This window comes from Brienomyrus brachyistius, chromosome 14 (assembly GCF_023856365.1).
Source record: "Brienomyrus brachyistius isolate T26 chromosome 14, BBRACH_0.4, whole genome shotgun sequence".
Taxonomy (NCBI): Eukaryota; Metazoa; Chordata; class Actinopteri; order Osteoglossiformes; family Mormyridae; genus Brienomyrus; species Brienomyrus brachyistius.
In genome coordinates this window covers 16963875-16989506 of record NC_064546.1, presented here as the reverse complement: position 1 = coordinate 16989506, position 25632 = coordinate 16963875, and the positions used below count along the sequence as shown (strand labels likewise).

The 25632-nt window shown below is 49.1% G+C and overlaps 4 protein-coding genes across 5 annotated transcripts in view; 2 read left to right on the top strand and 2 right to left on the bottom strand.

Annotated features, from left to right (window-relative positions):
• Window positions 1-6787, top strand: part of btbd7 (BTB (POZ) domain containing 7) — a 39263-nt gene extending 32476 nt beyond the window's left edge. Inside the window, exons 7-11 of the mRNA XM_048973874.1 lie at window positions 123-266; window positions 466-655; window positions 1102-1280; window positions 1457-1858; window positions 2109-6787. Of these exons, the coding sequence (XP_048829831.1) occupies window positions 123-266; window positions 466-655; window positions 1102-1280; window positions 1457-1858; window positions 2109-2810 (1617 nt within the window). The 3' untranslated portion in view covers window positions 2811-6787. The remainder of the gene's footprint in view (window positions 1-122; window positions 267-465; window positions 656-1101; window positions 1281-1456; window positions 1859-2108) is intronic.
• A 109-nt stretch (window positions 6788-6896) lies between these two features.
• LOC125707016 (putative E3 ubiquitin-protein ligase UBR7) lies at window positions 6897-11191 on the bottom strand. The gene is made up of 11 exons (XM_048973876.1): window positions 10798-11191; window positions 10346-10479; window positions 9698-9758; window positions 9513-9608; window positions 9347-9400; window positions 9156-9261; window positions 8945-9069; window positions 8318-8503; window positions 7715-7871; window positions 7556-7617; window positions 6897-7463 (listed from the first exon to the last, which is right to left on the bottom strand). The coding sequence occupies exons 1-11, from the start codon at window positions 10924-10926 to the stop codon at window positions 7371-7373; spliced, it is 1203 nt and encodes a 400-aa protein (XP_048829833.1). The 5' UTR covers window positions 10927-11191; the 3' UTR covers window positions 6897-7370.
• A 989-nt stretch (window positions 11192-12180) lies between these two features.
• On the bottom strand, window positions 12181-14353 carry tmem251 (transmembrane protein 251). Its single transcript, XM_048973877.1, has 2 exons — window positions 14200-14353; window positions 12181-13394 (listed from the first exon to the last, which is right to left on the bottom strand). Exon 2 carries the CDS (start codon window positions 13377-13379, stop codon window positions 12963-12965), a length of 417 nt encoding a protein of 138 aa, XP_048829834.1. The 5' UTR covers window positions 13380-13394; window positions 14200-14353; the 3' UTR covers window positions 12181-12962.
• Window positions 14354-15787: 1434 nt separating this feature from the next.
• Window positions 15788-25632, top strand: part of itpk1a (inositol-tetrakisphosphate 1-kinase a) — a 32671-nt gene continuing 22826 nt past the window's right edge. The window contains exons 1-3 of one of the 2 annotated variants that reach the window (XM_048973788.1): window positions 15788-15925; window positions 17116-17284; window positions 23841-23865. In XM_048973788.1, the coding sequence (XP_048829745.1) occupies window positions 17190-17284; window positions 23841-23865 (120 nt within the window). In that variant the 5' untranslated portion in view covers window positions 15788-15925; window positions 17116-17189. Of the gene's footprint in view, window positions 15926-16374; window positions 16716-17115; window positions 17285-23840; window positions 23866-25632 lie in introns of those variants that run through there. The other variant, XM_048973787.1, reaches the window with a different exon arrangement.

Sequence of the window (25632 nt, the reverse complement as noted above, 5' to 3'; positions counted from 1 at the left end):
AGGAAAGAAACGCCCTCTAGCTCTGAGCTGTAATCCCCTCCCCCGAGCGGGACGTCATGTGACACTCCACCTGCCCTGTCTGTGTGGGTTTGGGTTCATGCATCGTCTCTGCTTGCCCACAGATGAAGAGAGGCCTGATTAGCACACCCCCTTCAGACATGCTGCCCACCGCCGAGGGGGGGAAGGCCAACGCCTGGCTGAGACAGAAAAGTGCTGGCATCTACGTGCGACCCCGCCTCTTCTCACCATACGTGGAGGAGGCCAAGGTATGGGAGCCAATCAGGTGTCTTCCCCCTGTCCTTCCTGCTAATGGATGGATGGGTAAGGTGCAATGGGGGCGGGATTGACTTGTTGACGGGGATGTGGTGGATCATCATTGTCTGAGATCACTGGGCCTGCGTGGAGGCCAGGAGCGTCTTGCGATCAAACTCTAAGGGCACCCTCTGCCTGTCCTGTACCCGGCAGGCTGTGCTGGACGAGATGATGGTGGAGCAGACCGACCTGGTCCGGCTGCGCATGGTGCGCATCTCCAACGTGCCCGACACGCTCTACATGGTCAACAACGCCGTCCCCCAGTGCTGTCATATGATCAGTCACCAGCAAATCACCAGTGGGCAGGCGGCCCCCCCATCCGTCGTGGGTAATGAGGTGCCAGGTACGAGGGAGTAGGGGGGCTCTGCTTGGTGCGCCACTGTTTGGGAAGAGAGAGAACCTGAACCCAGTATTCCTGTAATCACGCTGTTGGAGTTGTTGTGTAATGCCTGTTCCAAAATAAATTTGTATTCCAGCTCTGGCAGAGTGTGGGTGAACACGTGTTCCCCCTTAGGGCCTGGGGGTGAGGTGGGGGGGGCACTATTCTGTTTATTTTTTTTGTGCGTGTGTGTGTTGTCTGTACATGGCTTTTGCAGCTATATCCCCCCTGTGATTCCTCTGATTTATGACATGAGATGTGTGTAGAAGGGGAAGCCCCCAAAAGTCATTTGCATCGCTGATGCTTATTGGCTGCCCTGCCGCAGTGGGTGGAGCTCTCCCACAAAGCTCCAGTGGCCATCATCTGGCAGAGGTCGGGTCTGAGAAGGCTTCTCTCCGCCCGATTTGCAGTGCCCAAGTTGTCGGTGGTGAAGGAGATGATCCAACGGCTGCAGGAGCTCCGGCACACGGACCAGGTACAGCGAGCCTACGCGCTTAACTGCGGCGAGGGAGCCACCGTCAGCTACGAGATCCAGATCCGCGTGCTTCGCGAGTTCGGCCTGCCTGACGGAGCGGCTGAGTTGCTGCAGGTGAGTGGAGGGGGGGGGCTCTGGGGTTGGAGGTGGGGATGTGGGGGTGCTGGTTCTGTCTGGGGTTTATGAAGCTGCTTTATTTTTCATCTTATTATTGTTATTATTATTCTGCTACATCCAGAATGGCATCATTAATGTCCTGTTATGTATTATCATTTTTTAACTTGCATTAGAACCCGCACAAGTTCTTCCCCGACGAGCGCTTTGGAGACGAGAGCCCGGTGCTGGCACTGCGCCAGGCGACTCGATGTCGGGTCAACAGCACGCCAGCGGTGGATGGCGGCTTTGCCGATCTGGAACCCATGGCGGGCTTCCACCCACCGCTGCCCCCGCCCCCCCCACCTTACCATCCCCCCACCACGCCTGGCCACACCCAGCTGAAGGCCAGCTGGAGGCCTCGTGCTCCCAGCCAGCCCCCATCCCGCTCCTTCTCGTATCCATGCAACCACACAGTGTTGCCCCGACACCCCGCCTCTAAGCATGGGAGCCCCGCCTACCCAGCAGCCCCCAAGGTCCTGCCCCCGGATTGTACCAGCCTGCCCGGTGTCCGGGCTATCCCCCCGGACAAGCAAGGGGTGAGTATTTAAGGAGGGCGGGGCTGCTGACCTCTCTGAGAAGGTGTGGAATTCGTGTTTCCCAATCTGCAACTCGGGCACCCATAGTTGGTCCATGATTTTGCTTCCTCGCAGCTACCGGATCAGAAATGTGGGCTGTCTGTGGGTCTCCGAGGACTGGATTGGGAAACACTGACCTAGTAAAAGCCTAGCTGCTCTTCCTAAATGGCTGTTCTTGTTGTAATGCGGAGTCCAATGCTGCCTTCTGCAGAACATGGAGCCGGTCATCAATGAGTTCATGCCAGATATCGCCATGGGCGTCTCGGCCATGAGCCTGAAGGAGCGCCGCTCCCCAGAGGGCCCCGCAGACGGTGAGCGCGGCAACTTCCACTCGCACGCCTCCACCATGCCCCCCCCGCAGCACTACGCCACCGGGGCCGGGACTTGCCCCCCCGGCCGGCACGGCCTGCCCCCCTGCAAGAAGCACGGTCCTGAGCCCCAGCCAGATGTCCGTTCTGACTTCCCCGACATCTACGATTTTCCCTGCCGTCCCACCACTCCTGGCGCCAGCCGGCGCACGCCACCACCCCCACTGCCCTACGTGGGACCTGACCTTTACGGTGCCGCCCGCCCGGCCCTTGGGCCCCTCCCGCCGGCCTACATGCCTGATATGCCGCCCCCCGCCTGGCCGCCTGCGGACCCCCTGCGCCTGGACGTTCTGGAGCAGCCCCTGCAGCGCGTGCCCGTGCCTGGCACCCACGTCTCCAGGGGGCGCTCCAAGAATGAGTCGGACCAGACCTGCGGCCTGGCGCCGCTGCGCTCCCCCAGCGCACCGGAGGGGTCTGCAGGCGGGGCTGAGCCTGGGGGGGTGCTGCTCCCCCACTGGAACAGCAGCGGCGAGGAGGCCATGTCCGGCCGGGACCGCAGGTCTCCCAACAAGCCCGAATACTCTTACCGCAAATCTGCACTTTAACCACGGACTGGAGCACGAGGAACTAAAGGGAGAAGTGAGGGCTGGGTGGGCGGGGAGCTGCTCGGCGGGGCTCCGTGGCGGGGCTCCGTGGCGGGGCTCCGTGGCGGGGCTCCATCGCGGGGCTCCATCGCGGGGCTCCAGTGGCCTGGTTAGCTGGCCCAGAGCTGTGTGATCACCCAATAAGTTCCTGCTTGTTCACTAAATCCCTGAAGCTCTCACCCCCCTCCTGATGTGTCCTGGGCCCCCAGCTTCTGGTGTCCCTCTGCTACCACCATTGATCGGTACGGAGGCTCTGGATGGACCCCGCATTAGCTTGACGAGACGATCCCTTCCAGCCGCAGGCCTCGCTTCAGTCTGCATACCTTTAATTTGCAAATATTATGATAATAATGGCTAATAGCTAGACTGCAGTAAGTTACGTGCGTTGTGGCTGCTGCCGTTCGGAGGGGGTGTCTGTCCTGCACGCTTCACCCCCGCCGGGATGGTCATGGCGAACACCTCCCTGTGTTACAGGACGCTCTGCGTTTACGCATCACCCTCTGGGTTCAGACCCCAGGCTTTGGCTGTTTGACATCACATGCTAACATGCCCATTCAGTAACAGCATTATTTCCCAGTATCGATCGAAGGTACTTGGGGTCCAGACTCACTTAGGGCGTTAATGCCAAGCTCGGCATCATCCCCACTGGCACGCTGTCGAACCCATGATGCAAACACATCCCAGTAGTGCATGTGGTCACGGTCGCCCTAAGGGCTATCTCTGTACCAGATGCCAAACTGCACGGCTTCTTGTGCCCTAAAGTGCAACCCATAATAAGCAGAGGCCGTCTCCAGGTAACAAGGGACGGTTTGATGGCTCATCGGAGTAGCTTGACACAGCAGGTCCCTTTATTAGCCGGCGCAGCCTGTGGTACGCGGTACGCATGATCGCGACCTGCCGGCATTCTCCACACGTGCTGTCAGCCTCATTTTCCTCCTCTGTCAGTCTGCAGCGTTCACCATCACTTCCTGTCCCTGGTTGCCCCCATTTCCTGTCGCCTCTTTTCAAATTTTTTTTTTCTCGTAACCGGAGAAACGACACTTCCGCGCTGTGCAGTGGATCTTTTTCCAGCCGCGTGACAGGCAGCAGCGGTTGCAGTTGCCAGGTAACTGCCCCTCCATGTTCCGGCCCAAGGGCTTCTGCTCACTAAAGCCACGTCTGAAAGATGGGGGTGTGTTTCAGCCGGCCAGCTTTGGTCACAGTGCATTGTGGGAAAGGAATTGGCAAAGTGTCATTTTCCTGTGGTCTGGTGTTACTCATGGCACTGTTGGGGCGGTTGAGTTGCCTGCGTCGTGGAACCACTAACCAAATCCCGAGTGGGATATCTCCAGAGACATCTGACTGGTTTCCTGTCTCATACGTCACCCGATCCTGCTTCCTCTGACCCGTTCCTCAGTCGGTGCTGCCCCGCTGTGCTCGGCTGAGTGCCACCACGACTCCGGACCTCTCTCCTCGCTGCCTGAAACCTCCTGACCTCCACAGTGCCACCTCCTGGGCTAATCTTGAACCTACAGGCGGGCTCCTGTTTTCCGTGTTTCCCCCCCCACACACTGCAGATCTCTACCTCTGTGCCCTATATCGCTTGTAATAAACCTGCCAGTTTATCGGCGTTTTAGTGTAGGTCGCTCATGCGATGCAGCCCGTGCTGTCGCTCGTATGCAAATCCGCCTCCATCTCTTACTGCTAATTCCAGTCTTGACATCGCTAAGGTGCTTGCTGACTTAGCCGCAGCCCTCGCCATCAGCATCTGCAGGGGATGCGCCGAGGACAATGCGCGTCAGCCGTGAGCTGCAGGGGGCGGCGTAGCGTTGCAGTGCTTTGAAAATGTGCAAATGTGGGGCCGGTGTATCAACCCAGGGCCCAGTTTCACGCTCTGCCCCTATTCTTGTGGGTCTGTGGGGGAAGGGGAGGAGGGGGGCTGTATCAGCAGGGCTCAGAGAGACTTGGTGACTTAGCGATTCGGGAGGAGGCTTCGCCTCTAGTTACGCCACTTCTGCATCTTCTCTCTGCTTTGGTTTCACACACTCCATATCACAGTGCTCCAAAGCAGCCCTCCCCTCAAGTTCCTGGGAGCCCCCCCCCCTACATCTAAAGGCCCTGGCCAAGTCCATATGTCAGCATCCAGCTCAGAGGTCAGGGCAGAGGAGCTGGGCAGACCGAAATAGCGCCCTGACTTCTGTTTTTCATTTTTAGAGAACATACCTGTCGAGATCTAAGAATCTGATCGCGTTCGTTTGAAGTCTCCCCACACAGCCCCTATTTGGGCTTATTTTCCGCTTCAGGCCATCTCGGTGGAGAATGCCGAGTTCACTTTCACGCAGTCTGCACTGCCCCACGACGTTACAGAGGAATGCCGTCTCCTGGAGTGGGAGCTCTGGCTTGGACAAGGCCGTCCTCCTCCTGCTGTTGGCACCGATTCCACGCGGAGCTGAAGGATCCTTCTGTTTTTTTTTAATTATTGGAACAGCAGGTCATTTCCACTTTGTGTCGTCCCCGCGCTGGGAAGTGATCCAGCTTGCAGCAGGGAAGGTTCCCCCTTACAATCAATCTGAAGTGTTGTCTTTAGTCATCGGTGTTTTAATCCTGTCGTCTTCATTTCACATTATGTAGTCGGAGTGATGCCGCTGCTTCTGCGCGAACGTGGGAGGATAGTGGCCCTGTGTCTCTGAAGGCCGAAAACCACTGTCTTGCTCTGGGAGGGGGCAGAGGGACCTGGCTCAGTCCAGTTGGAGGGCACTGAAGCTGACATTCCAGTCTGCGTCCAGTTAAGTGTGGGTTGTGTAAACAAAGGCCTCTTTTTCAGCCTTTCCCTGCATGCGGGTAGCGGATGTACGGTTTATTTTCTTTCCTGCGATGCTAAGCGGGTACCACACACCTTTTTTTTTTTTTCTTTTTTTTTCTGCACCTCATCGGTGACTCCCACTTGACCTCACCCCTTCCCGTCCCAAGTATTTCATTCACAGGAGGGGAGCGGCGCTGTTGAATTGTGGGTAGGGAGGCATGCGGTCGCATTGTTTTCTGGCCTTCTGGTGTTCACCAGCAGTATTAAGTTCCTTTTCTGCCTGATAAGGGCCTGATGTCTGTTAGCACATGCAGAGTGGAAAGCATAACTGGGAGGCAGTATGTGGGTCATGTCGAATGATTGCTGCTGGGTCAGAGGTCGCCTCTCGGCCGCTGTGTAGGTTCGCAGCCGGGTTTTCCGTTCCGGTCAGCACACTCGCAGCTCGGAGGGCAGTGTGGTAACAATTTCGCCCTGTGTGACGCAGCCGCCTGGCTGGACCCCCACCCCGCATTGCGAGCGTGTTACCGCGGTTCCCGAGATGACAGAGTAGCACATGGACCCTGGTGGAGCGCTGCAGGTCTTCATGAGAGGCTTCTGGGGAGTCTTTGAGAGCAAAAAGGAAGAAAAAAAATTTCCATTCTGTTTGCTTCATGAGGAAAATATGCAGACCGCTGTTCATCTCCCCCCCCGCCCGCCCCCGTTTTTCCAGGACGAATCCAGCCGTCCCTTTGACGTCGTCCTGCTTTTATTTGGTAGAGCGACGAGCGTGTGCCTTCCCCGGCCACCGGCTGGCCATTTCCCACGATGTGAACTTCTGTCCTATGCAAGCGAATTTTCTACAGAGCTGCGGTAACCAGACTCTACACATGCTTCATGTACATAGTGTTTTTGAGATATAGTATTTTTTAATTTTGTAGGTACCTTTGAACAGAAACCTCTGGAAAATGTCATTTGTTATGATTGTGTATAACAAGTATGCCTGCCATATTTGTTATATATATATATAACCTAACACCTTTTCTTGTAGACAACTCGTACCAGGTTGTATAAAGTCTCACTGGTTCTATTTTTCTACTGCTCTCAGAGAGGGGGTGTTAACAAGGAACATACAGTTTGCAACTGCGTAGCTTCTTCACAATAAAAGTGCTTCTACATACCTCTGCCTGCCTGATTTCATTCCACTTTGCAAGCAGCAGTAAGCCTGCTAACCACAGGCTTTGTGAACGTGGCGGAAGAGGAGGAGGACAACAATGAGCCACAGGAAGTAGCATAAAAACAAACCAGTCCTTTTATTACGCAAGACAAAAAAAACAGCTTGGACATGAATTTTTTTTTTTTTTAACTAATTCTCCTTAAGCTTTAAAGAGAACATGAATGAATATGTAAGCACTGGCTGGCAATCCTAGATATGTGACAGACTGGCTTCCTGTCCAGCTTAGCTAACAGTCACATACTATCATCTCAGCCCGGAGAAGCCAGGACAGGCAGCCAGTGGTGCCAGAGACTAACGTCACCGCAGAGACCCCTGGCTGCCTCAGCACCAGCCCAGCCTCACGCTGTTTCCATGGTACCCTTGAGGCAGCTTTAACATGGCCTCACACCTTCTCTTTGGTCAATCGAATTTTTAATTTTATTTCCTAGCAACATAAAGGGTGTATCATGGGATGTACAGCTGGCAGCGCTCGTGCATGGGCAGATGGCATCCTCTGGCAAGGGGGCTGGCGGGCAGCAGGGATGCCTCAGCTGCAGTAATACTGGCTCACGTTGGTCCGGCGTCGTTTCCGGCTCTGCAGCTCCTCAAAGAACTGCTGGATGTCCTCCGGTGCCACCACCTGCGGAAAGGCGGCGAGCAGGCGGTCACACCTCAACGTCTTCAGCTCTTCTGCTTTTAGCATAATTATCTGGCCTGATGAGGGTTCCTTACCTTTCCTTCTTCCACAAACCTCTGCAGGTAGTCCTTCAACTCTGCCTTCATGTCGTTGAATTCTATGGGGGGCAGAGAGGGGTAGCTTCATGTTAAACTGGCCTCTCGCATGGCCGGTGCATTGCTAGCAGAGCAGCTCCGTGGCCCCGTCCACCTCACCGTAGATGACCTCCAGCTGCTGGACGTGGTTGAGAGCGTTGAGAGCCGTCAGCAGTGGGTCACATGCCCCCCGCTCCAATCTTCCCCTGTTCTCATAGGCTAGGACAGTGTCGGACTCATCCAGCAGGAAGGGCAAGCCGGTCGCCACATAGGCACGCTGCAGGGCGACGGGAGACATTCCATAAGCAGTTCCCAGCTTCCAATGAATATTTCTACAGGAATGCCACCAGAAGTACACTGGAGGGGCATTAGGGCCGTGGGGGCCACATGGTTGGCAGTTTTTGCATTGATGGGCAAATCTCAATTTTGGAACTTATTACTGACTTTCAAGTAGCCCAACAGGTAAATTATTTACAGCTGCAAAATAAAGGGGACTTAACCCATAGATCAAATAAACTAAGCGGATTCCTCGGTTAAATCATTACAGATTTCATGCGTCACAAAAATCAGCCAAGTCAGCTACATTACATTATTGTCTGGTATGGGAACACCTCAGCCGGACCCACTGAGTAGGGGGACGTTCAGGTGAGAGCCAGTGGCTTGGGATTAGGAAGGTGAGGGTCAGATGTCTGGCTGAGGATGGCAATGGCAGTACAGCCGTACCTTGCAGCTGATACAGGTGCACAGCTGGCTGCGCCACACGTAGGGCCAGAAGACGGCCCCCACCCTGGGTCTGCACACGCCCTGGGTCTTCATCCTCTCTAGCTTGCACTGCTCTGCCGCGGAGCAGGGGGGCTCCACCATCTGCTCGTGCGTCCTCTTGCACCCAGACAGCCGGTCTGTCGGCACCTTGGATGTGGCGTGGGGGGAGGGAGACGGCGGCATGAAATACCAGCCCGACGTGCCAGTTTGTCACTTTGACGCTCATGTGGCCAAAGCTGCCAGCTGGGAGGAGAGTGACCTTTAGCGTCACCAAAAAGGTGTGCTACAGAAAGCAGTCCCGTGCTGCACGCTACAGCAAAATCCTGGCTGCACCATGCCAGGAGCAGGGAGACCTGTATTTCACAAGGACCATTAGCCTGCTAATTAACCATGAAGAAGAGTGGCAGAGCTTGGCAGGGGTTCACTGCGGGCTAACAGCAGCTGTGGCACAGCGCCATCTGCTGGCAGAAATCTGGATTACAAGCCCAATGTGTTTCGGAAGCGAATCCTGTGAATTCCACCCCCATAAGGAGAGACGGCCATTCGCCACGCACAAGTGCCTACGTGGTTCAGCACCAGCCTCAGTACCTTTTCTTCCAGGCCTCTACTGGTGGATGGGTGTGGTCCTGCAGAATCCTCCGTCTTATCATCCGAGTCGTCAACCTTTACCTCCACCTCTTCTTTGGAGGGGCTCACTTTGGTAACCGGAGGCTCTGGAAAGCGTTATACATCTAATCAGATATAAATGATATTTTACATGGGGGAGGGAGAGTGCTCCTGTTGTGCCTGAATTGCATACCTGCAATGTGATCAGCGTAGTTCCATAAGAAGGGGGCCTTGTTCATGCAGACCTCACACACCATCTCCTGCAGCTCCACACACTCTGCCAGCGTGCAGCCCAAGTGCTGAGGAGAAAGACGGCAGTCTACAGATGCACTCCCCACATGCTGACAGTCAGATGTTTTAACTCCCCATGTAAATAAGACTCACCCTTCCGTGGAACCAGTCTTCGCAAACAATGCACTGAATCATCTCATCAGGAACCTGGTAAGGATTAGTGGGAACTTCATTACCCAGGAGTATTTGTTAGCCAGTGCACGGCCCCCCCTTCCACTTCCAGAGTTGTGGTGAAGTCACACTGGGTCAGGGGTCTCACCTGGTCCTCTGGGTCTGGATACGGTCTGTCGCAGGTACAGTACAAGCCGAAGAAATTGTGGTTGTATTTGTTGTTGGAGTTCACTTTGTCCTTTTCCTTATACGAAATCAGAGAAAACACGGCACATGGTCGATACTGGGAAATCAGAGATTATTATTTTGAGGAGAGGCTATTATATGACTTACTGGGAAGAGTTTACATTCCAGTCCCCCAAACTTCGCATTGCCACAGTCACAGCGAAAATTTCTGTAGCCAAAGAGAAGGTCAAATGAACATGGGGAGACGTTATCACACCTCGGTGGTCAGCCTTACACACAGAGTATGCTAATGCTATGCTATGTTATGTTAGCTCTCCCACTTTCAATTACTGCGGCGAGGCTATTTAGTCACCGGACGTACAGCTTCAGATGCAACTCAAGCATTACCAAAAAGCTGCATATTTCTGCTCGTATGTGTTGGTTTGGCCAGCTTAAAAAACCCACCTACTCACAAAAAACACTGTCTTACAAACAACGGCAGAGGGAGCCTTTGACACACGAACGGATTTCGTTTACATAAGCCCGCAGTAGGCTTAACCCGATATTGCTTACTTTGTTAATCTTAAAATTGACCAAATCCACCGTGTAATGATCAGTAATTTTATATTCCTTGGATGTTTTCATTCCAATTCGGTTTCAACATTCACTATTAGCATACTAAGGACCATATTAGCCTGATCAACATAGGGATGGAATAAAAACATTCGGGGGGTTGGGTTCATTTGGAACCATTGTTCTAACAAACGCACTGAATACCCGTTCATCATGGCCAAGATGCCCCTGGATAGATCTCACCTTTTAGTGTATAACTCGAAGAGATCATGTCCTTCATGACATTTGTACGAACAGGCGAGGCAGATCCCCGCCGGCTCGGCATCCTTTGGGGTGCAGGTGCTGCAAGCGTAGAGCGCCTGTCTCTTCACGTAGCCCTGCGGAAAATGAAACGGGTATCACACATTACCGCGAGATATCCGGAGAGGCCGGTAGGACTAGGACCGCCAGGTAAAACTACCATGCCCATCTGCTTTTATTTCGCATTCCTACACAATTCTTCCTTTTGTTAAACAGAGGGATAAACACTGAATGTTTATATTTGCTGTGTTTATGGTCCCCAAGAAATCATTTATTATTACGCAGATTGGTTTGCTTGATTGCTTTTCTAATGCTTTGTAGTCTGGGTTGCGGCTGCTCCTAATGGCAGCTGATTTTCGGGTGCATACAGGACGGAAGAAGACGCATTTTCCTACCTGCGGATATGAGCATTTGTCCGGATCGCTGGCGCCTAGCACCGCGTAGGCTATATCCTCTAACTCATCATCCTCTTCCAAAACGTCCACAAGAGAAACCGTGCTTTCCTCCTCGCCGTTCAGCGCCATCCTTAGAAAAAGCAAGCGCTAGAGAGACGCAAACACGCCCACCCCCTTAAAAACAATAGCGCGGTTTAACTTCCTCTTCCAGGGCGAAATGGACAGACAACGGGGCCGAAGTGCACGGCGTTATAATAAACCGCGATTAATTATTCCAGCACATAGTATACTACACAACAAATACTTCGGTTGCAACTTTCACCAGTTCTACTCTTTTTGAGGGTTACGCAGAAAACGAGAAAGACGCGCGCGGAGCGATTATGTGGCGTTTCCGCTTCCGGGTCACGATTAGACGGCTGGCGGGAAATGTTTAAATGTGCTTATGTTTGTGTACAGCCATTCTCCGCATTCGGGCATTGGATTTATCCGTTTTGTGTATTTGCACGCTCGTTGCTATATATGTAGGCTTTTTTCATTGTATGGAACCCCGAATATTTTTTCTACTTGCGATTCTTTTGCAGTCTTCCGGTAAACTTTTTCCATACACGGACGCAGCAAATTTACCAGGAAATGCTCTTAGTGCATTGATTTATGAAAAATAAGTGATAGGTTAAGGTACAATAACATGCTCATAAAATGATAAAGATAAATATTGTCGTTAAAATTGAGCTGTAATAGATGGGTTTGAGGCATAATTGGCGTATGATTGTAACAAACATAACGTGCTTAATGTTAATCACTACGGTGAACAGACTAAACTATAATTATAATTTATTACATTAATCCCAGGTAGACTGACATTTTAAAACATCGCTTTAATGTTTAAAATTAAACATTTACATGACACTCCATCTGAAACAGAAGATTATGTCCTTACCCTGCAATCTTGTTGAGAATTGTCACTCAAGATAATTGTGGCGAGGCAAATGTTAGTGGTTATTTAAAGTCTTATATGTCACATTTCATAAGTGAAACCTTAAGTGAAGCGCCTCCCGTACTGCTTACTATAGATATGAACAAATTACCTTACAAATATTCTTATTATATTATTCTCAAAATGCTTTATTAAAAATTAATCACAGTGCATTTGAAAGGCAAAACATTCCTGAACACAACCTCTCACTGGAAAAAAAAAATAAGACCCCTCATAAAAGGAAGAGGGGCACTGTCAAATGGGCAATAACTATACGACTATGGCCCGTAATCTAACGGTTCCCTAACTGAGCCTGCGGCCGTCCCCACAATGCTGTACCATGGTGCGATACGAAAAATCTCACAAGACAATTCAACACCATCAAATGTAACAAAAAAAGCATGCCCAAATGAGGTGTTACTGCAAATTTAATTACACCAATTAGCCAGACAGAACCTGTGTATATATGAATATAAACAAACGCCCACACCAAGAAGGATATTGAGCAAAATTACAGGGAATCGGTGATCCCCCCCCCCCTTAACTTGTCTAACGCTTTAAGTCTGAATCCTTGACTGCTTCCAGTGTTGTCCCATTTGAAAGGTCTAACAGGACAAAGAAATGCCATCTTTCAAAGCACACTGGAGTTCCTGGTTTCACACTTGCTCAAAACTGATTTAAATAACCAGACAGATATATTAAATATATAAAGCCACTTAACAGTATGACATTTTCAACTTGCAAAGGAGGTGGGATGCTCAAACCCACCGTTATAGAAAGTGTTTTACAAATATCAACATGACGCGCAGCCTAAAAACCCAATCGGGCTACTAGAAAACGGCAGATCGGAATAACTGCGGCCGTGCACCTTCCTACAGGATTTAGTACATTTTGCTCATTTGAGATAAATATGCAATGGCTTCCCAAGATTCTCTGAGATGTAGGTAAGCCTCTTGTGCACTCATTTCTGAATCAGCATTATCATCAGCATACGTAATTGCTTATTTAAAAAAACCACAATACATTTTTAGCTCAAAAAATAATCACCAGTATATGAATCTGATAACAAGTGGAGTGTGCACATTGAATTCCAAATAAAATAAGCAACTGAAAACTATGAAGACCTGCTTTCTCAACCCATCTTTTACTAGTGTCCTGGTTAGCAGGTTGATCATCTGCCTTCTGGTTTCAGTTAAGTGTCAATCAGCTGCAGCTGGCTGATCTGATTGGACGCCTTGGTGAAAGTTTTGTTCCGCTTGCAGAGTACAGCCAGGCAGACGGGCAGAATACAATAGCCCACAGTCCTGGGGTCCGCACGGGTGCAGGAGTAGAGAAAGAGAAATACTTGAAGATAAGGGATGAGGAAGAGGGTGGCCCACAGCCAAAAGGGGAAGGACAGGAGGAGCATCTTCAGAACGTGCATCCATGAGGAAGGAGGGACAGCAGGGTTGTCGGTGGGCTGTGGCCCAGAAGCCACAGGTTCTACACGTTCCAGCGTCAGTCGGTTGTAGGTCTGGCTGATCTCAAAGACATAGAAAAGGCCTGCCACACTAACCAAAAGGTACAGCCCCACACCAATCCATCCCATCCGTTGGCGGAAGTTCATCATTCTCCATACTCCAGTCTGGAAAAAGGACAATGGTCTGTATTGTTGTGACATTGCTACAGTTTACACAATGCAACAGACTTCATGAAAACAGTCTTGGTTCCATAGCCCAGCATATCATTGAAGTACCTGTTGGGTATTTTTGTGTTAAGAATCTATTTGAAAGTTTCCCCCTAGGCACGACGCTAAAACATGCTGAGAATGCGGAACTATACAAGTGAGACCAAGATCAGATGTTTCTTAGTAAGTAAACACATCCTAACTTGATTCATTGGGGTGACTAATTAGGTCAATCCTAACTTGAACATTACATGTTTATGCTAAGATGCTAAATTCCACAAATGAAAATGGATATTGTGTGATCGGGATGTCTGGCGAAATACTCATATTATTGCGCAACATTTATGGTATAGTCATTTTGTTTTTAAAATGCGAAATCATATTCATTTAATTAAATCGACATCGCGTTACATGTTGGCCATATAAAAAAAGTTAAAGGAATTATACGTATTGCGTCAACTGTCATTCGCTATACACATACTTAAGTGACTTATTCAGATGACGCCCGCTATATTTGTGTAACCTTACATAAAATCTTTTTTTTAATTGCTAATATTAAATCCCAGGAATGCTACGCAAAATCTAACCCGCTTAATAATGCTACTCCCATTACGTGGAAATATAAGACATTCATAAACACACCCGAGTACAAATGGAACAAATCTTAACATGCAAGTGTCAGATTTGTATTCATCAAACTTATTCGATTTCCCACTGCCTATAAAACCTTTAACAATGCCAAAAGGAACACAACGCAGCCCACCTTTCTTTGCTAGTTGAACAACTAGATCTCTGGCTGATAACTTTTTTCCTTAGTCTCTTAGTTTCAGAATTAACCACATCCGTCCAGATCAATGTTCCCCATGTCTGCTGTCATCTGACTTACAGCTAATCAACTTCCTTTTAAAAAAAGAAAAAAAAATGCTACATCCTGGAGGATTTAACCCCTCTTTCTCAGCTACCCTAAAGCCCCCGAGAGCAGCGATGCCCTCTTGTGGCTCGGAGGGCTGCGAGCGACAAATTCTTTTACATACGTAGGAAACGCGTTTCAGTATGATCTTTATTTCATCGCATTTCTGGATTTGAGTCATATGGTTTTTAGCGTGTTTAATGTTAATGTAATTTAAGTAAGTTAAATGTTTTTGATGACACCTTTTCACGTAAAGTATTAATCCATGCCCCGGCTACTTATCCTGAACAATATGGGGTATTCTTCCAAAATTCATCCAATTTTCGCAGTGTAGGATTCATTCATTCATTCATTCATATTCCACAAAATAGAATTTCCTAATTAGATGGATAACTTAAGCCAAACGTGAAAACCATCCAATGGAAGGAGAGAAGTGACATTACTACTGGACAATTCTTACAGTTGGCTTAAGTTATTTGGCTAATGGAAAAAAAATGTCGAATAACCCCTAGATCTTTTCTTTTTGATTACACAATATTTACCTTTCTATTGAATAACAGGTACAAGAATCTGTGTTTTAATTTAGAAAATCATCCAATTTTCCAGTGCAGGCTTGCGGTGGCATATTGCCTAAGATATCTTTTATCATTTTACAGCAGTGGAGTTCAATATCTAATCAATAGTCCGAAGTATAATTAGATTTGCTTAACAGCTTCATATAATATTCATATATTGAATATTGTCAGATATTGTGTGGGTGTTGTAAGCTTTAGTGTATATCCTGATTACGTAAAGTTTACTAGCGTTTGTAAAATTACTAATCCAGCCATGTTATAAGAGTACTGTGTACGTTATTTGATTCGTCCGAATACAAGCTCAAGCCGAAAATCGGAGTCGGATGGCAAATTTTATCTCTTCGCACCTTCCCTGCTGCTGGGCTTTCGGTGAAAATCAATACCAATTTCCGTAAGGAAGCTGATCTCGGACCATTTGAAGCTTCCCGTGATGGGAACCATAGATTCTAATACATACGATGGGTCCACGTTTGTTGAATACTGAGTAAAGTAGCCTGATTGAGCTACTGCTGATTATTTCAGGGTTTTATTTTAGTGTGCAGTTGCGCAAAACGATCTTAACGCTCAAGAATTGGAAGTTTAGTGTCTCTGGAAACTTGTGTAACTAATCAGCTGACTACCATGGGCTAACAAATACCATATAGTGTCATATAGGACCTTTTATCACTGGGTTTTCACAATAATGTTTATTCTGTCAGTAGGCTGGATTGTATGACTGTTAATTATTGAAGCAGTACTCGCAGTACCACCCAGCCATACTGCACCATTGAGATATAAACCATTGCACCCACCCATTTACTACTTAAGGTGACCAATGCTCACATCCCACTCAAGTGATACGCAAACAGTATCTGTGAAGGTGTATATCGGGTCCTGACACAAGACGTCAAAGTAATTCTGCGTTAATCTATGCCTGGTTGATCGTTCTTGGAGCTTACGGAGTCTTCACTGGACACTTTCTTAAGTTGTGGATCACTTGCAAACATCCACCAGCAATTAATAAGGTAAGGCATTTGTGATCTTAGGCTAATTGCGATGACTGCATCGCCTTCAACGCAGCTTCAAAATTATTATAATTCCAATATGAATATTCGCGACGATCTTGTCCGCTGGTCTTTAGTTTCTCTAAAATTGTTACCATAACTAAGAAGGTATATTGTTGATGCCGGTAAATCAGACGTTGCCTTCGCCGTATTTCAGAAACCCACGCATATTTTGATGAAATCGAACAGTGTGACTGAAAACAGTATTTAAACCGGCCCAGGACAGAGCGGCGACCCAGCTCGGATCCTCAGCCATCCCGAGCCCCAGTGCGGTTCCCCTGTCAGTCGCGATCCCCTATCCGTCGCGGTCCCCTGTTTCTTTAAGGAGAGGAACGATGCTGTCCTGCCGCCACCTAGGGGAGCTGTCGGGAGGCTGACGCAGGCTTTTCTTTCAATCTACTGTACGGGAAGAGAAAGACGAGAGCGGGCGAAAGAGAGAGAGAGAGAGGCAGAAAGAGAAGGCATTTGGCTCACGGCGCAGTGTATGCCATGGCTGCGGAGGGGGTATGATGCCATGCCCGGCGCCACTGAATCCAGCCTGACTTCGGAGGGTGTGTCCGCCAAGCCAGGGCTCATCTGAACTGAAGACTTTAAAACCTACAAAGACACAGAGAGCGCAGGATCGCCGGGCGGCTGCGGGGAGTATCGGGGAGGCTAGTGGATCGGCTCTCGGAGAATGGTCCGCTAGCGGGCTGCAAAGGCGGCGCAAGGGGCGAGGGAAGCGGAGAGCCAGGGAGAAATGCGTTAACGGGTACGGTGCCCCGAGGATGACCAGCGGCCAGCTCGCTAACCAGCTAACAAGCCTCCCAAACAGCACTTAGGAGTGACGCCGCGGCGCATGTTTCATTGCAAACCACGTTCAGCGGCGCATTATCCGGAGATACTCTCGCCTTCATAAACGTTGCGCATTTAAATTAAGAATCGAGTAGCTCGCAAGGCTTTATTGTTGTTATGTGCATGATGGTACATCCTCTAAACACGGCAACAGATATGAATATTTATGTGTTTTCTGTGTTGTTGTTTTTTACACAGTGCAGGCGTAGCTAGATGTCCGGGATGTGCTTTATTTAAGTGAATTTATTTTGAGCTGCCCCTGATCACCATCTCCTTTTTGATTACTATTTTTTTAATGATCTCTCCTTCACGATTAGGTTGGCGGACTTAGGCGGTTTCCTGTTTTCGGCGACAGCCAGCCCGGCGGATCCTTGGTGCCGAAGCGGCGGCGATGCAGACCTTCCTGAGAGGCAAGCGGGTGGGCTACTGGCTCAGCGAGAAGAAGATGAAGAAGCTCAATTTCCAGGCCTTCGCCGATCTGTGCAGGTTGGCAGCGAGCCTTTACAATTCTGCGCGTCAGCTCGCCTGCATTGGCTTTCTGTTGTTTTGATCCCTCTGTGGTTTTACGTAGACGCCATGCATGAGTTGGTGCCGCCGTGTGATGAGATGCATCTGGTTTTATATAATTGCGTAAATGTAGAAATCGCATCTGCATGCAAGGTTTCACCTTGCTGACCTGTTGCCGCTTAGGGTGGGCATCTAGTGGTGTGTATGGGGGGCGGGTGGAGATGGATGGATGCCGTGACCTAGTACATTAACGATACATTCTAGCTTTATATGTTGTGGGTTTTTTTAACACTGTAGTTCAGACGGGCGGCCATTTCGCATGGCAATGCGGTTTTCCAGTGTCCGGGCACTGGGATATTCTTCTACCGATGTAATCTTGTTTGTGACGTTTCATATGTCACCTGAGGTACAAAACAGCAGGTCTACTACATGAGATCGAGCCTGCCAGGTTTTTAGTGGCCAGCCAGGCATTGATTGAAGCAGCTTACCTTTTTTGTTGTTATTTCCATGCTTATTGAAGGGGATTCCAAACGAAGTAATGTGTTTCTAACAGCTGGATATAGCAATGGGCTGTGCACCCCCTTGCTATGAGACAGATTGTGTAGCTCAGACATGGATACACAGCAGCCTCCGTCAGTTTATGATGGGTTGTGTGAGGGTGAGCGTCTTTGTCAATGAGTCTTCCCTTCCGACTCTTAAGAGGCTGAGGCTAATCCATTACTTGGGACCTATAAAAGAGCTTTACTTTCCTTCTGTTTTCTTTCATGCTTTCGTTTATACAAACTCCGACCCTGAGTGTCTCGCATTTGAGATTGCTGGTGCTACTTGTCAGGCACAGGAAGCGGCTGCCTGACAGGAATGCTGTGCCGGACGGCCCTCGGCATACACAGTGACATGTCAGCTCTCGTACCCTGCAGAGTAGGCAGGTGACACCGGGGCAAGGGTGCTGTGGAAAAGCTGCAGGTGTTAATGCAGTGGATCTTGCAGTGGGTGTGTTTAATTGGTTTAATTAAGTGTTTAATTGGTAAACTTCCCTCAGTCTGTGGCTGGTATTCCAGGCATGTCCATCACGTTTTTGACATTTCTGCCTGTGTGGATGGTTTAAGGTTTTTGTCAAGGGATTACCCTGGCCTGTACAGCCGATTGTATCTGCATTGCTGTCTTTAGTCACTGTGATTCCAGTGGTGACACTTATTGTTAGGTTTCGGTATTTGGCTGAGCTGCAGTGTACTTTAACGTTCCTGAAAGTCATTCTTGCTGCTGCAGTACATTCCCAGTCTGCCTCTGCCCTGCCTCGGTCCAGCTTATCAATGGTGAAGAAGTGTTGTGGGTTGTGTCCTCTGCTGGTGTCTCAGATTTGGCATTTTGGGTGGTAGATACAGCTTCCAAGAAAGCACTGGTGACAAGTCAGAGTGGGCGTGACTAAGGATATCCTTTCGGTTTATTGAGATGATAAAAGGAATGAGGACAGGACTTAAAAAAATACACCAGACTCCAAGGAGAAGTCGTGGGATAGACGTCCCAGGGATTCCCTGGGCAAGCTCGTCAGAACCGGAGTGATAAGAATCTGTAGCTGGGGTAGAGAGGTGTGTGTGTGTAGTGAACTAGATAGTGAACCTTTTGGATGTGTGTCGCTGTGACTGAGCATCCAGCTTTGTCTTCCTGTTCTACTGACAATGGCCCGTCTGGCTGCCACGGTCTTGGGTCAGAACATTGAGTTATATAATGGGCTGATAAGTGGGTCAGAGATGGTGTTGCTTTGCTCGCTAAACCCACTGCTGTAAACCCGCCCTACTGAGGCACAAAGACTTCTGCGCTCCTGCTCGTTGACACACAACACAAAGACCTGGGCAAGCTGGTTTCTCTAATCCCCATTACCGGGGACATGGGCGTGATCGTGCCCAGGGACCCATCTTGGAAGGGAGGTCATGGGGAACCCCCCCCCTTCGGATCACACATCCAAACATAGGTGGTAGTTGACTGCGACTGTTTGGACTTGTCCAGTATCTGCCTGGGAGATCTAGACCTCACAGTGGACCGCTAGATCCCAGAGGAACTGGACGGAATGGGTGCCGATTTCAGAATGGCTTTGTGCGATCGCTGGTGATGCCTCAAGTTGGCTGGAGAGAAGAAAGTAGACCATGGAGGAGTTAACTGCTGATGGGTCATCTGACTGGCGTGGTCCTCAAACAACTTTCTTGTCCACAACTCGAGAAAGGGAAGAACATTGAGGTACTGTCTGTTCTCATCTACTTCCTTGTTGACTCTTAATAGCACCTGCGTCAAGTTGCGAAACAAAAGCCCTTTGTTAAAATATCCCACTGCTAGGCTCGGCCACTTCTCTGCTCAATGTGGCAACTGATCCATAAATTGTTACAGGCCACCGTGGGTGAAGACAGATTGGCAGCAGTGGATTGGACTCATTCATACAGTTTTGGAGGGTTACCACAAAGGTCCACTTAATGTCTGTGAATCTTTGTAAAATGGACTTCCTGACTTTGATCCTGGGATGGGGAGGGAATGTATTTTGTACAGTGTAGAAGGTGGTGGGATCTCAGTCGTTTAATGGGGAGCCTATGTCTTGTATACTGACACCCGCATATGTGTCCATATAAACGGTTCCTGTCTCACCTGGAACCTTCGTAACTATAATGCTGCAGCTCCTAATTGTCTCCGTATCTGATACCACATGCCGACTTCTGCTGGTAGGATTTCCTAACCCGGACAAGTCCGTTCTTGCCGGATGTTGACTCCACGTTCGGGTGAGATATCCACCAATGCTTCCTCAAGGCTACATGCTGCTGGATCTGCGGCATCACGTCCAACTGGTGACCCCCCTAGGCAGGAGGTCAGCTCCGGGTCAGGTTTTGACCTTTAGGGACGGTGTGATGCGGCCGAGGCTGCCGGTGTCACGTTGCCTGGCAACCAGGAGGACAATGAAAAGGTAGACCCCCCCCCTGCTGGAAGAAGAAAAGCACGATTCTTTCTGCGCTTCATCTTTTTTGTATGTTTTTGGCCTTTCGGTAGAAAGTCCTTCTTTGGCAATATTGGATGCTTTGGAGAGAGGCCTCAGAGTTATCTGGGTCTGTGTGAAATGACACGTCTGGTCAGACTGGCTCCGGCGGCCATCCCAGGGCTGTTGGCACCATGTAATAGAGACGGGGGGGCCGACGGCTGTCTGTGGCCCGGGGCACAGGGAGTCCACCAAGGCAGTGTTTCCCAATTCGTTCCTCAGGGACTCGCAGCCAGTCCCCATTTTTGCTCCTTCCAAGCTCCCTGCCGATAAGATCTACAGCAAAAATGTGGACTGTCTGTCGGTCCCCGAGGACCGGACTGGGAGACACTGCTCCAGGGGATCAGCCGGCGGTGTCACGGAATGCCTTACCACAACACTGTTGCTAGGGCAACAGAGTAACAAGGAATACGTGTAAGCCGTCCCTTGCAGGGCTGACCCGGCAACTGCTGTGGCCTGCCACTGAGCCTCGCCTGCTGCGGGAGGGGATGAGTCACCCCCCTGCACTTGCTTTGAAAAGCTTTAAAAGGGTTTTTTTTCCCAGCAGCCTCAGTCCTTCTCTTTGCTTTATTACTGGCAGAAGAATGAGCCCAGATCATAGTCCAATGGTGTGTGTGTGTGTGTGTGTGTGTGTGTGTGTGTGTGTGTGTGTGTGTGTGTGTGTGTGTGTGTGTGTGTGTGTGTGTGTGTGTGTGTGTGTGTGTGTGTGTGTGTGTGTACCTGTGAGTTTCTTTCGGAGTTGCCCATATGACCCCCCCCTCCCCAATTCCCCTCTTTCCATAGCATCTGGCCGGTTGTGTTGTTGGGCCGGGGGCTGGGGGGGTTGCCTGTCCGGTCCAGCTGGCTACCCGACGGCGCTTTCTGAAAAGAGAGCGATCCCTTTTTTACTCTGCTCAGCACCGTTCATTAAAATGAAGATCTGTAGTCCCTGGAATCCATTTCAGCTTGGTCTCCGAAGGGGCCATTTCCTAATTTGGGGGGGCAGTTGGGCACTGGGGCCCTGAGTACCAGTTTGTACCTTTGCTTGTCACTGGTGCTGTGGCCTCAACGGTCTGCCAGTTGTGCTCTAGCTGTAGGTAAATGTACCTTTTAGTCTAATCTAAGGTAGAGAAATGGACTCTGAGGAATCTTAAGGGTACAAGTACCTAAAGCTAAGGCTACAATTGGCAGACCCTTGATGGTACAAACCCCAGTAACAAGCAAAGGTACATATTGGTACACGTTTCTCTTTTCTGACCGTGTGAGAAGAAGTAACAGGCAAAGCCTGTTTTTGGTCATGTGCTGGTCTCTTGTCCCTTTCTGGAATCGTCGGCCGTACGTCCCTTTTTGCAGTTTACCATGGTTACACCCAAACTCCTAACTGGTTGCAGTGTACAGTTTGAGTGTCACTTGCTCTTATTGTTCCCTTTTCACTGCCTTTGTCGCCCTGCTCGTTCTAACAAAACGGGGCTCGGCCTGCGAGCTGTGGGTGCCGTCTGTTCCGGATGAAGCTATGTGCCTCATTCATGATTCAGGAAAGGTCTATGGTATCGGATACCGGTACAAACCGGCCAGGACGCTCTGTTGCTGTCTCGTTGCCTGGAGCCCATTCAGTAGGAATTCCACTCTTGACGTTGCACAGCTCTCCTTGTGACTTAGGCGCGACGTATCGTTAGCGTAGCAGACATTCCCCACGCACTGATTCCGGGTTACATGAACGTCACATTTACCTCAAAGACTCGGCAGTGGCTTGAACTAGGAAAATAGATGGTATTTCCTCACTCCATATTGTGATGATACAGGGACGCTCCATGCCCAAGACATGGCCTGCCCACTTCCTGCTCGGGTCGCACTCCGAGGTTCCCGCGGCAAACTTTTGCAACAACTGGCTGATGAAGGAATCTAATTTGCAGCAGGGACCATGTCAGGACTTGCCTAAACACCAATTGCACAGGTCGGTCTGGTTAACAAGAAAGTTGTTTACATTTTTTTTTGTAAATGGTCCTTTAGCAGAGATATTTAAAGGAGTTCTACCCAAAAACTACCTCAAAACCCCAAAAAAACCTACTGTCATCTTGATCTCGCTGAGTCATTCATAGAGCATTTTGACAACTTCTGAGCTATGGGTATGCAGTTGTCTTCAAATGTGCCTGAACAAATTTTATAAGTTGGGGGGGGTGGACCCTTTGCAATGGATGGAGTGTTGTGTGTCCCCTGGACTTGTCCACTCCACTTTGACGACTTTCCTGGGTTGCTTGGCAGCGGCATTTATCTTGTATTTTTAAATGCCTGCTTTTAACATATTGATGTTTTTATATTATTGATTATGATGGAAATAGGATGGCCTTGGACATGAATTACTAAAGACCTTTTTAGCAAGCACGTGTTTCGATTGGGCTCTATTCTCATTCTGGATGTCGGGATTGCTGGACTCCCTAAACCAGGGCTCTTCAAATCTGAACCTCAATCCCAAATCCAGGCCTTGTTTTCAGTTCTCCCGTGTACTAGGTTTAATAATTACTGATTCTGATTGGCCACAGAGGATTCACACCTGTCTCACAGGAAGGCTGGTAAATCAGCAGAGCTCGGACCTTGAGGACCGTGATTTGAACAGCCCTGCCCTAAACCCTGGGAGATGCCAACGCAGAGTTTACACCTTGGCCGATGTTTCCCAAAGTCGGTCCACATGACGCTGTCTGGTTGCTGGTTTTCACTGGTGCCGCTCCTGGCTCATCAAAGAAATGGAGAACTTGCTTTTTAAGTCTGGAAAGGTTGTTTTTATAAGCTTAAATCAACCTGGTTAGCTGAAAAAAAAAACTAGAATTGCTTTATGGATATGTGACGCAGATTGTGGGGAATAATTGTTTTGTGAAGAAAAATTACATGCTTCTAAATCAACGGCTTTCCTTATTAATTCATGTAGTCAATAATTAATCATTTCTAGCTCCTAAACAACCGAATGATTATTTTAATAAATTAATTTAATAGGGAGTTTCACGGCTGATCAGATAAAGGAAACAAACACATGGGTACCTAAGTGTGGTTAATGTGGCGTAGGGTTGTCACATGATTGAATCACATGTCACGTTTAATCATATCTCGGCACAGGGCGGGCGATCGCTGGGTCATGAGGATGCAGAATGAGCTGGCTGTGGGCTGATGGTAGAGGCTGTGGGGAGGGTTTCTGTCCCTTTTTGCTGACTGACCTGTGTTTGCTACTATGGGGAAAGTATCAGAAGGTTTTTTTCTAACCCCCGTCTGACCTCTTCCCGCCCCTTAAAGCCGCCATAACCGCTCAGGCTCCCCTTGTGGTCACGAATAAATTACCACCATCAGTCGCTCGCCACAACCTTAAAGACTGGAACATTTTTCTGAATGCCATCGACCAGTGGCGTTCAGAAAAGTCATTCTTAAAATCACTTCCTTGTCCTGCAGTCGTAACAGAACCACATCATTTATCTCTGGATTCTAATTCTGGTGTTACGGAGTTGAGGAGGTGCTATATTGACGGTAATTCGTTTCTCTTTTTCACTCTCTTCACAGGAAAAGAGGCATTGAAGTGGTCCAGGTAGGTTGCTTTTATTTGTACATAAACAGTGTGGTTTTCAGTTCGCTTCCTGTTCTGTCGAGACTCTGCTCAGTGTAGTGAGAAATTTCCTGCTGTCATTTATTTGATTTAATCTTCTTACAGTACAGAACTCACGAAGACTAGAGATCAGTCAGGAGAAGGTGCTTTAATATTTCAGCCTGTATTGTCCCAGTGTATGGTCATAATGTTTTGGGATTACACTGTATACCACTAGTATATCGTATATGCAAATGCACAGGTCTGATCTGCATGCTGTCCTCTGCTCCGCTTCCGGAATGGCACGTTGGTACACTCCAGCGTGTTCCTGGATTTGACGGAACTGGAACAAACCGCCCCATATACATCAGATGTTAATGCATTTATCATCACATTCCTAAAAAAAGTTCTTGCAAGCCGCCGCAAGATGAACAACGTTCAGTGTCTTTATTTAGATTTTCACATTACTGCACTATCTGACTTTAGCTAAATCAGCAGTTACTCCACACGTTTCTGTTTAATTCCTCTAGTTAAAGCTACCCTTGCTTCAGCTGTTTGGCATCGGTATTATTGGGGCGTATTTGTTTCGAAAGCACAGCGTCGTGTGGATGTAATAGACCCTGAAATTCAGCACTCCGATGTTTGTCGCAAAATTTCACCCCCTCGCAGAGGCGGGAGTTTTCTTTCTATGTGTGGGGGCCGGTATTAGGCGGGCGGAGATTTTTCCTCCTGCTGTGGGCCAGAAGACCTGGTTTTTACGCTCTTCTGACCCGGTTTTGGTCTTCTGAGCAATTTTGTCGTGCTACTCAAGAGCTTGACACGTTCTTGGGTGTTGGGTCTTGTCTAAGCAACTTGCCCAACAGCAGTTCGCTTCCTCCTTCGTGAAAAGGTTGGCTGATATAACGGTTCAAACATTGCTTCACCGCCATGGAGTACCGGGGCTGTACCATCAAGCTACTGGGCTTGGAAGCATGTCCTGTGTGACTGAGGTCTGCTCTTCCTCAAACCACATGATTCTTGTCCTGCCAAGCAACTCCAGCAGCTCCCCTTCTCTCCTCCTGTGCTCACCTGGTTGTTGTAGTCGAGAGGTGATTTTCTCTGCTTTCCAAATTTGCTTTTTTTTATGGCTCCCGTAGCTCATAGCCAAGGTGATAATTGCAAGCACAGCATGTCACTTTGGAACCTTGGATCTGTTGGCTCGTCATGTGTCTCAGTGCTCTCTGCACAAGCTGCAGGACCGAGCCCCATGGCAGTCAAAGCTTGTTCTTTCTTTTTGCTGCATGAGAACCAACAGCAACTCCAATTAGTCACTGCTGGGTCTATCCAAGCAGAACACTGATTCTTCAAGGCGCTTTTGGCCTGCATTAGGGCTGCTCGGAGTGATGGTTTGGGAGTGATCAATTCCCTATGTGCCCCAGAGTAGCCTCTAGACTTGAAGACTGCAGTTAAGGGGTGGTGAGTCTGAATTTTATCCATCCAGCTTCAACGGTCTGTTATCTTCTCAGGTTTGCATTGATCCAGAAACCCATCGCCAGCAACATATGGGGGGTGAGACACGTACACAGTCACACGTCATGTGTGACTTGCAGTCAGCACTATTGCTATACAGGATGGGCATGCATGTGTGCACTGGACGGACTAAAACTAAACACAAGTCTCTCTTCTCTCTCGCGAATTGCACAGTCCTTCTGCTTCTTATCTGAAAATTACTTCTAGAAAAGAACAACCCCCCCCCCCATCACCCCCACCTTTTGTTTAATTTTATGTGCA

What these genes read in the sequence shown, in the direction of transcription:
- LOC125707016 (XM_048973876.1), bottom strand. Translation starts at nt 10,926, where the DNA reads ATGGCGCTGAACGGCGAGGAGGAAAGCACGGTTTCTCTTGTGGACGTT. An exon ending in TTCGAGTTATACACTAAAAG is followed by an intron (nt 9,759 to 10,345) that starts GTGAGATCTATC and finishes CTTTGGCTACAG; the next exon opens with AAATTTTCGCTGTGACTGTG. An exon ending in GCAGCTGGAGGTCATCTACG is followed by an intron (nt 7,618 to 7,714) that starts GTGAGGTGGACG and finishes TGCCCCCCATAG; the next exon opens with AATTCAACGACATGAAGGCA.
- tmem251 (XM_048973877.1), bottom strand. Translation starts at nt 13,379, where the DNA reads ATGATGAACTTCCGCCAACGGATGGGATGGATTGGTGTGGGGCTGTAC.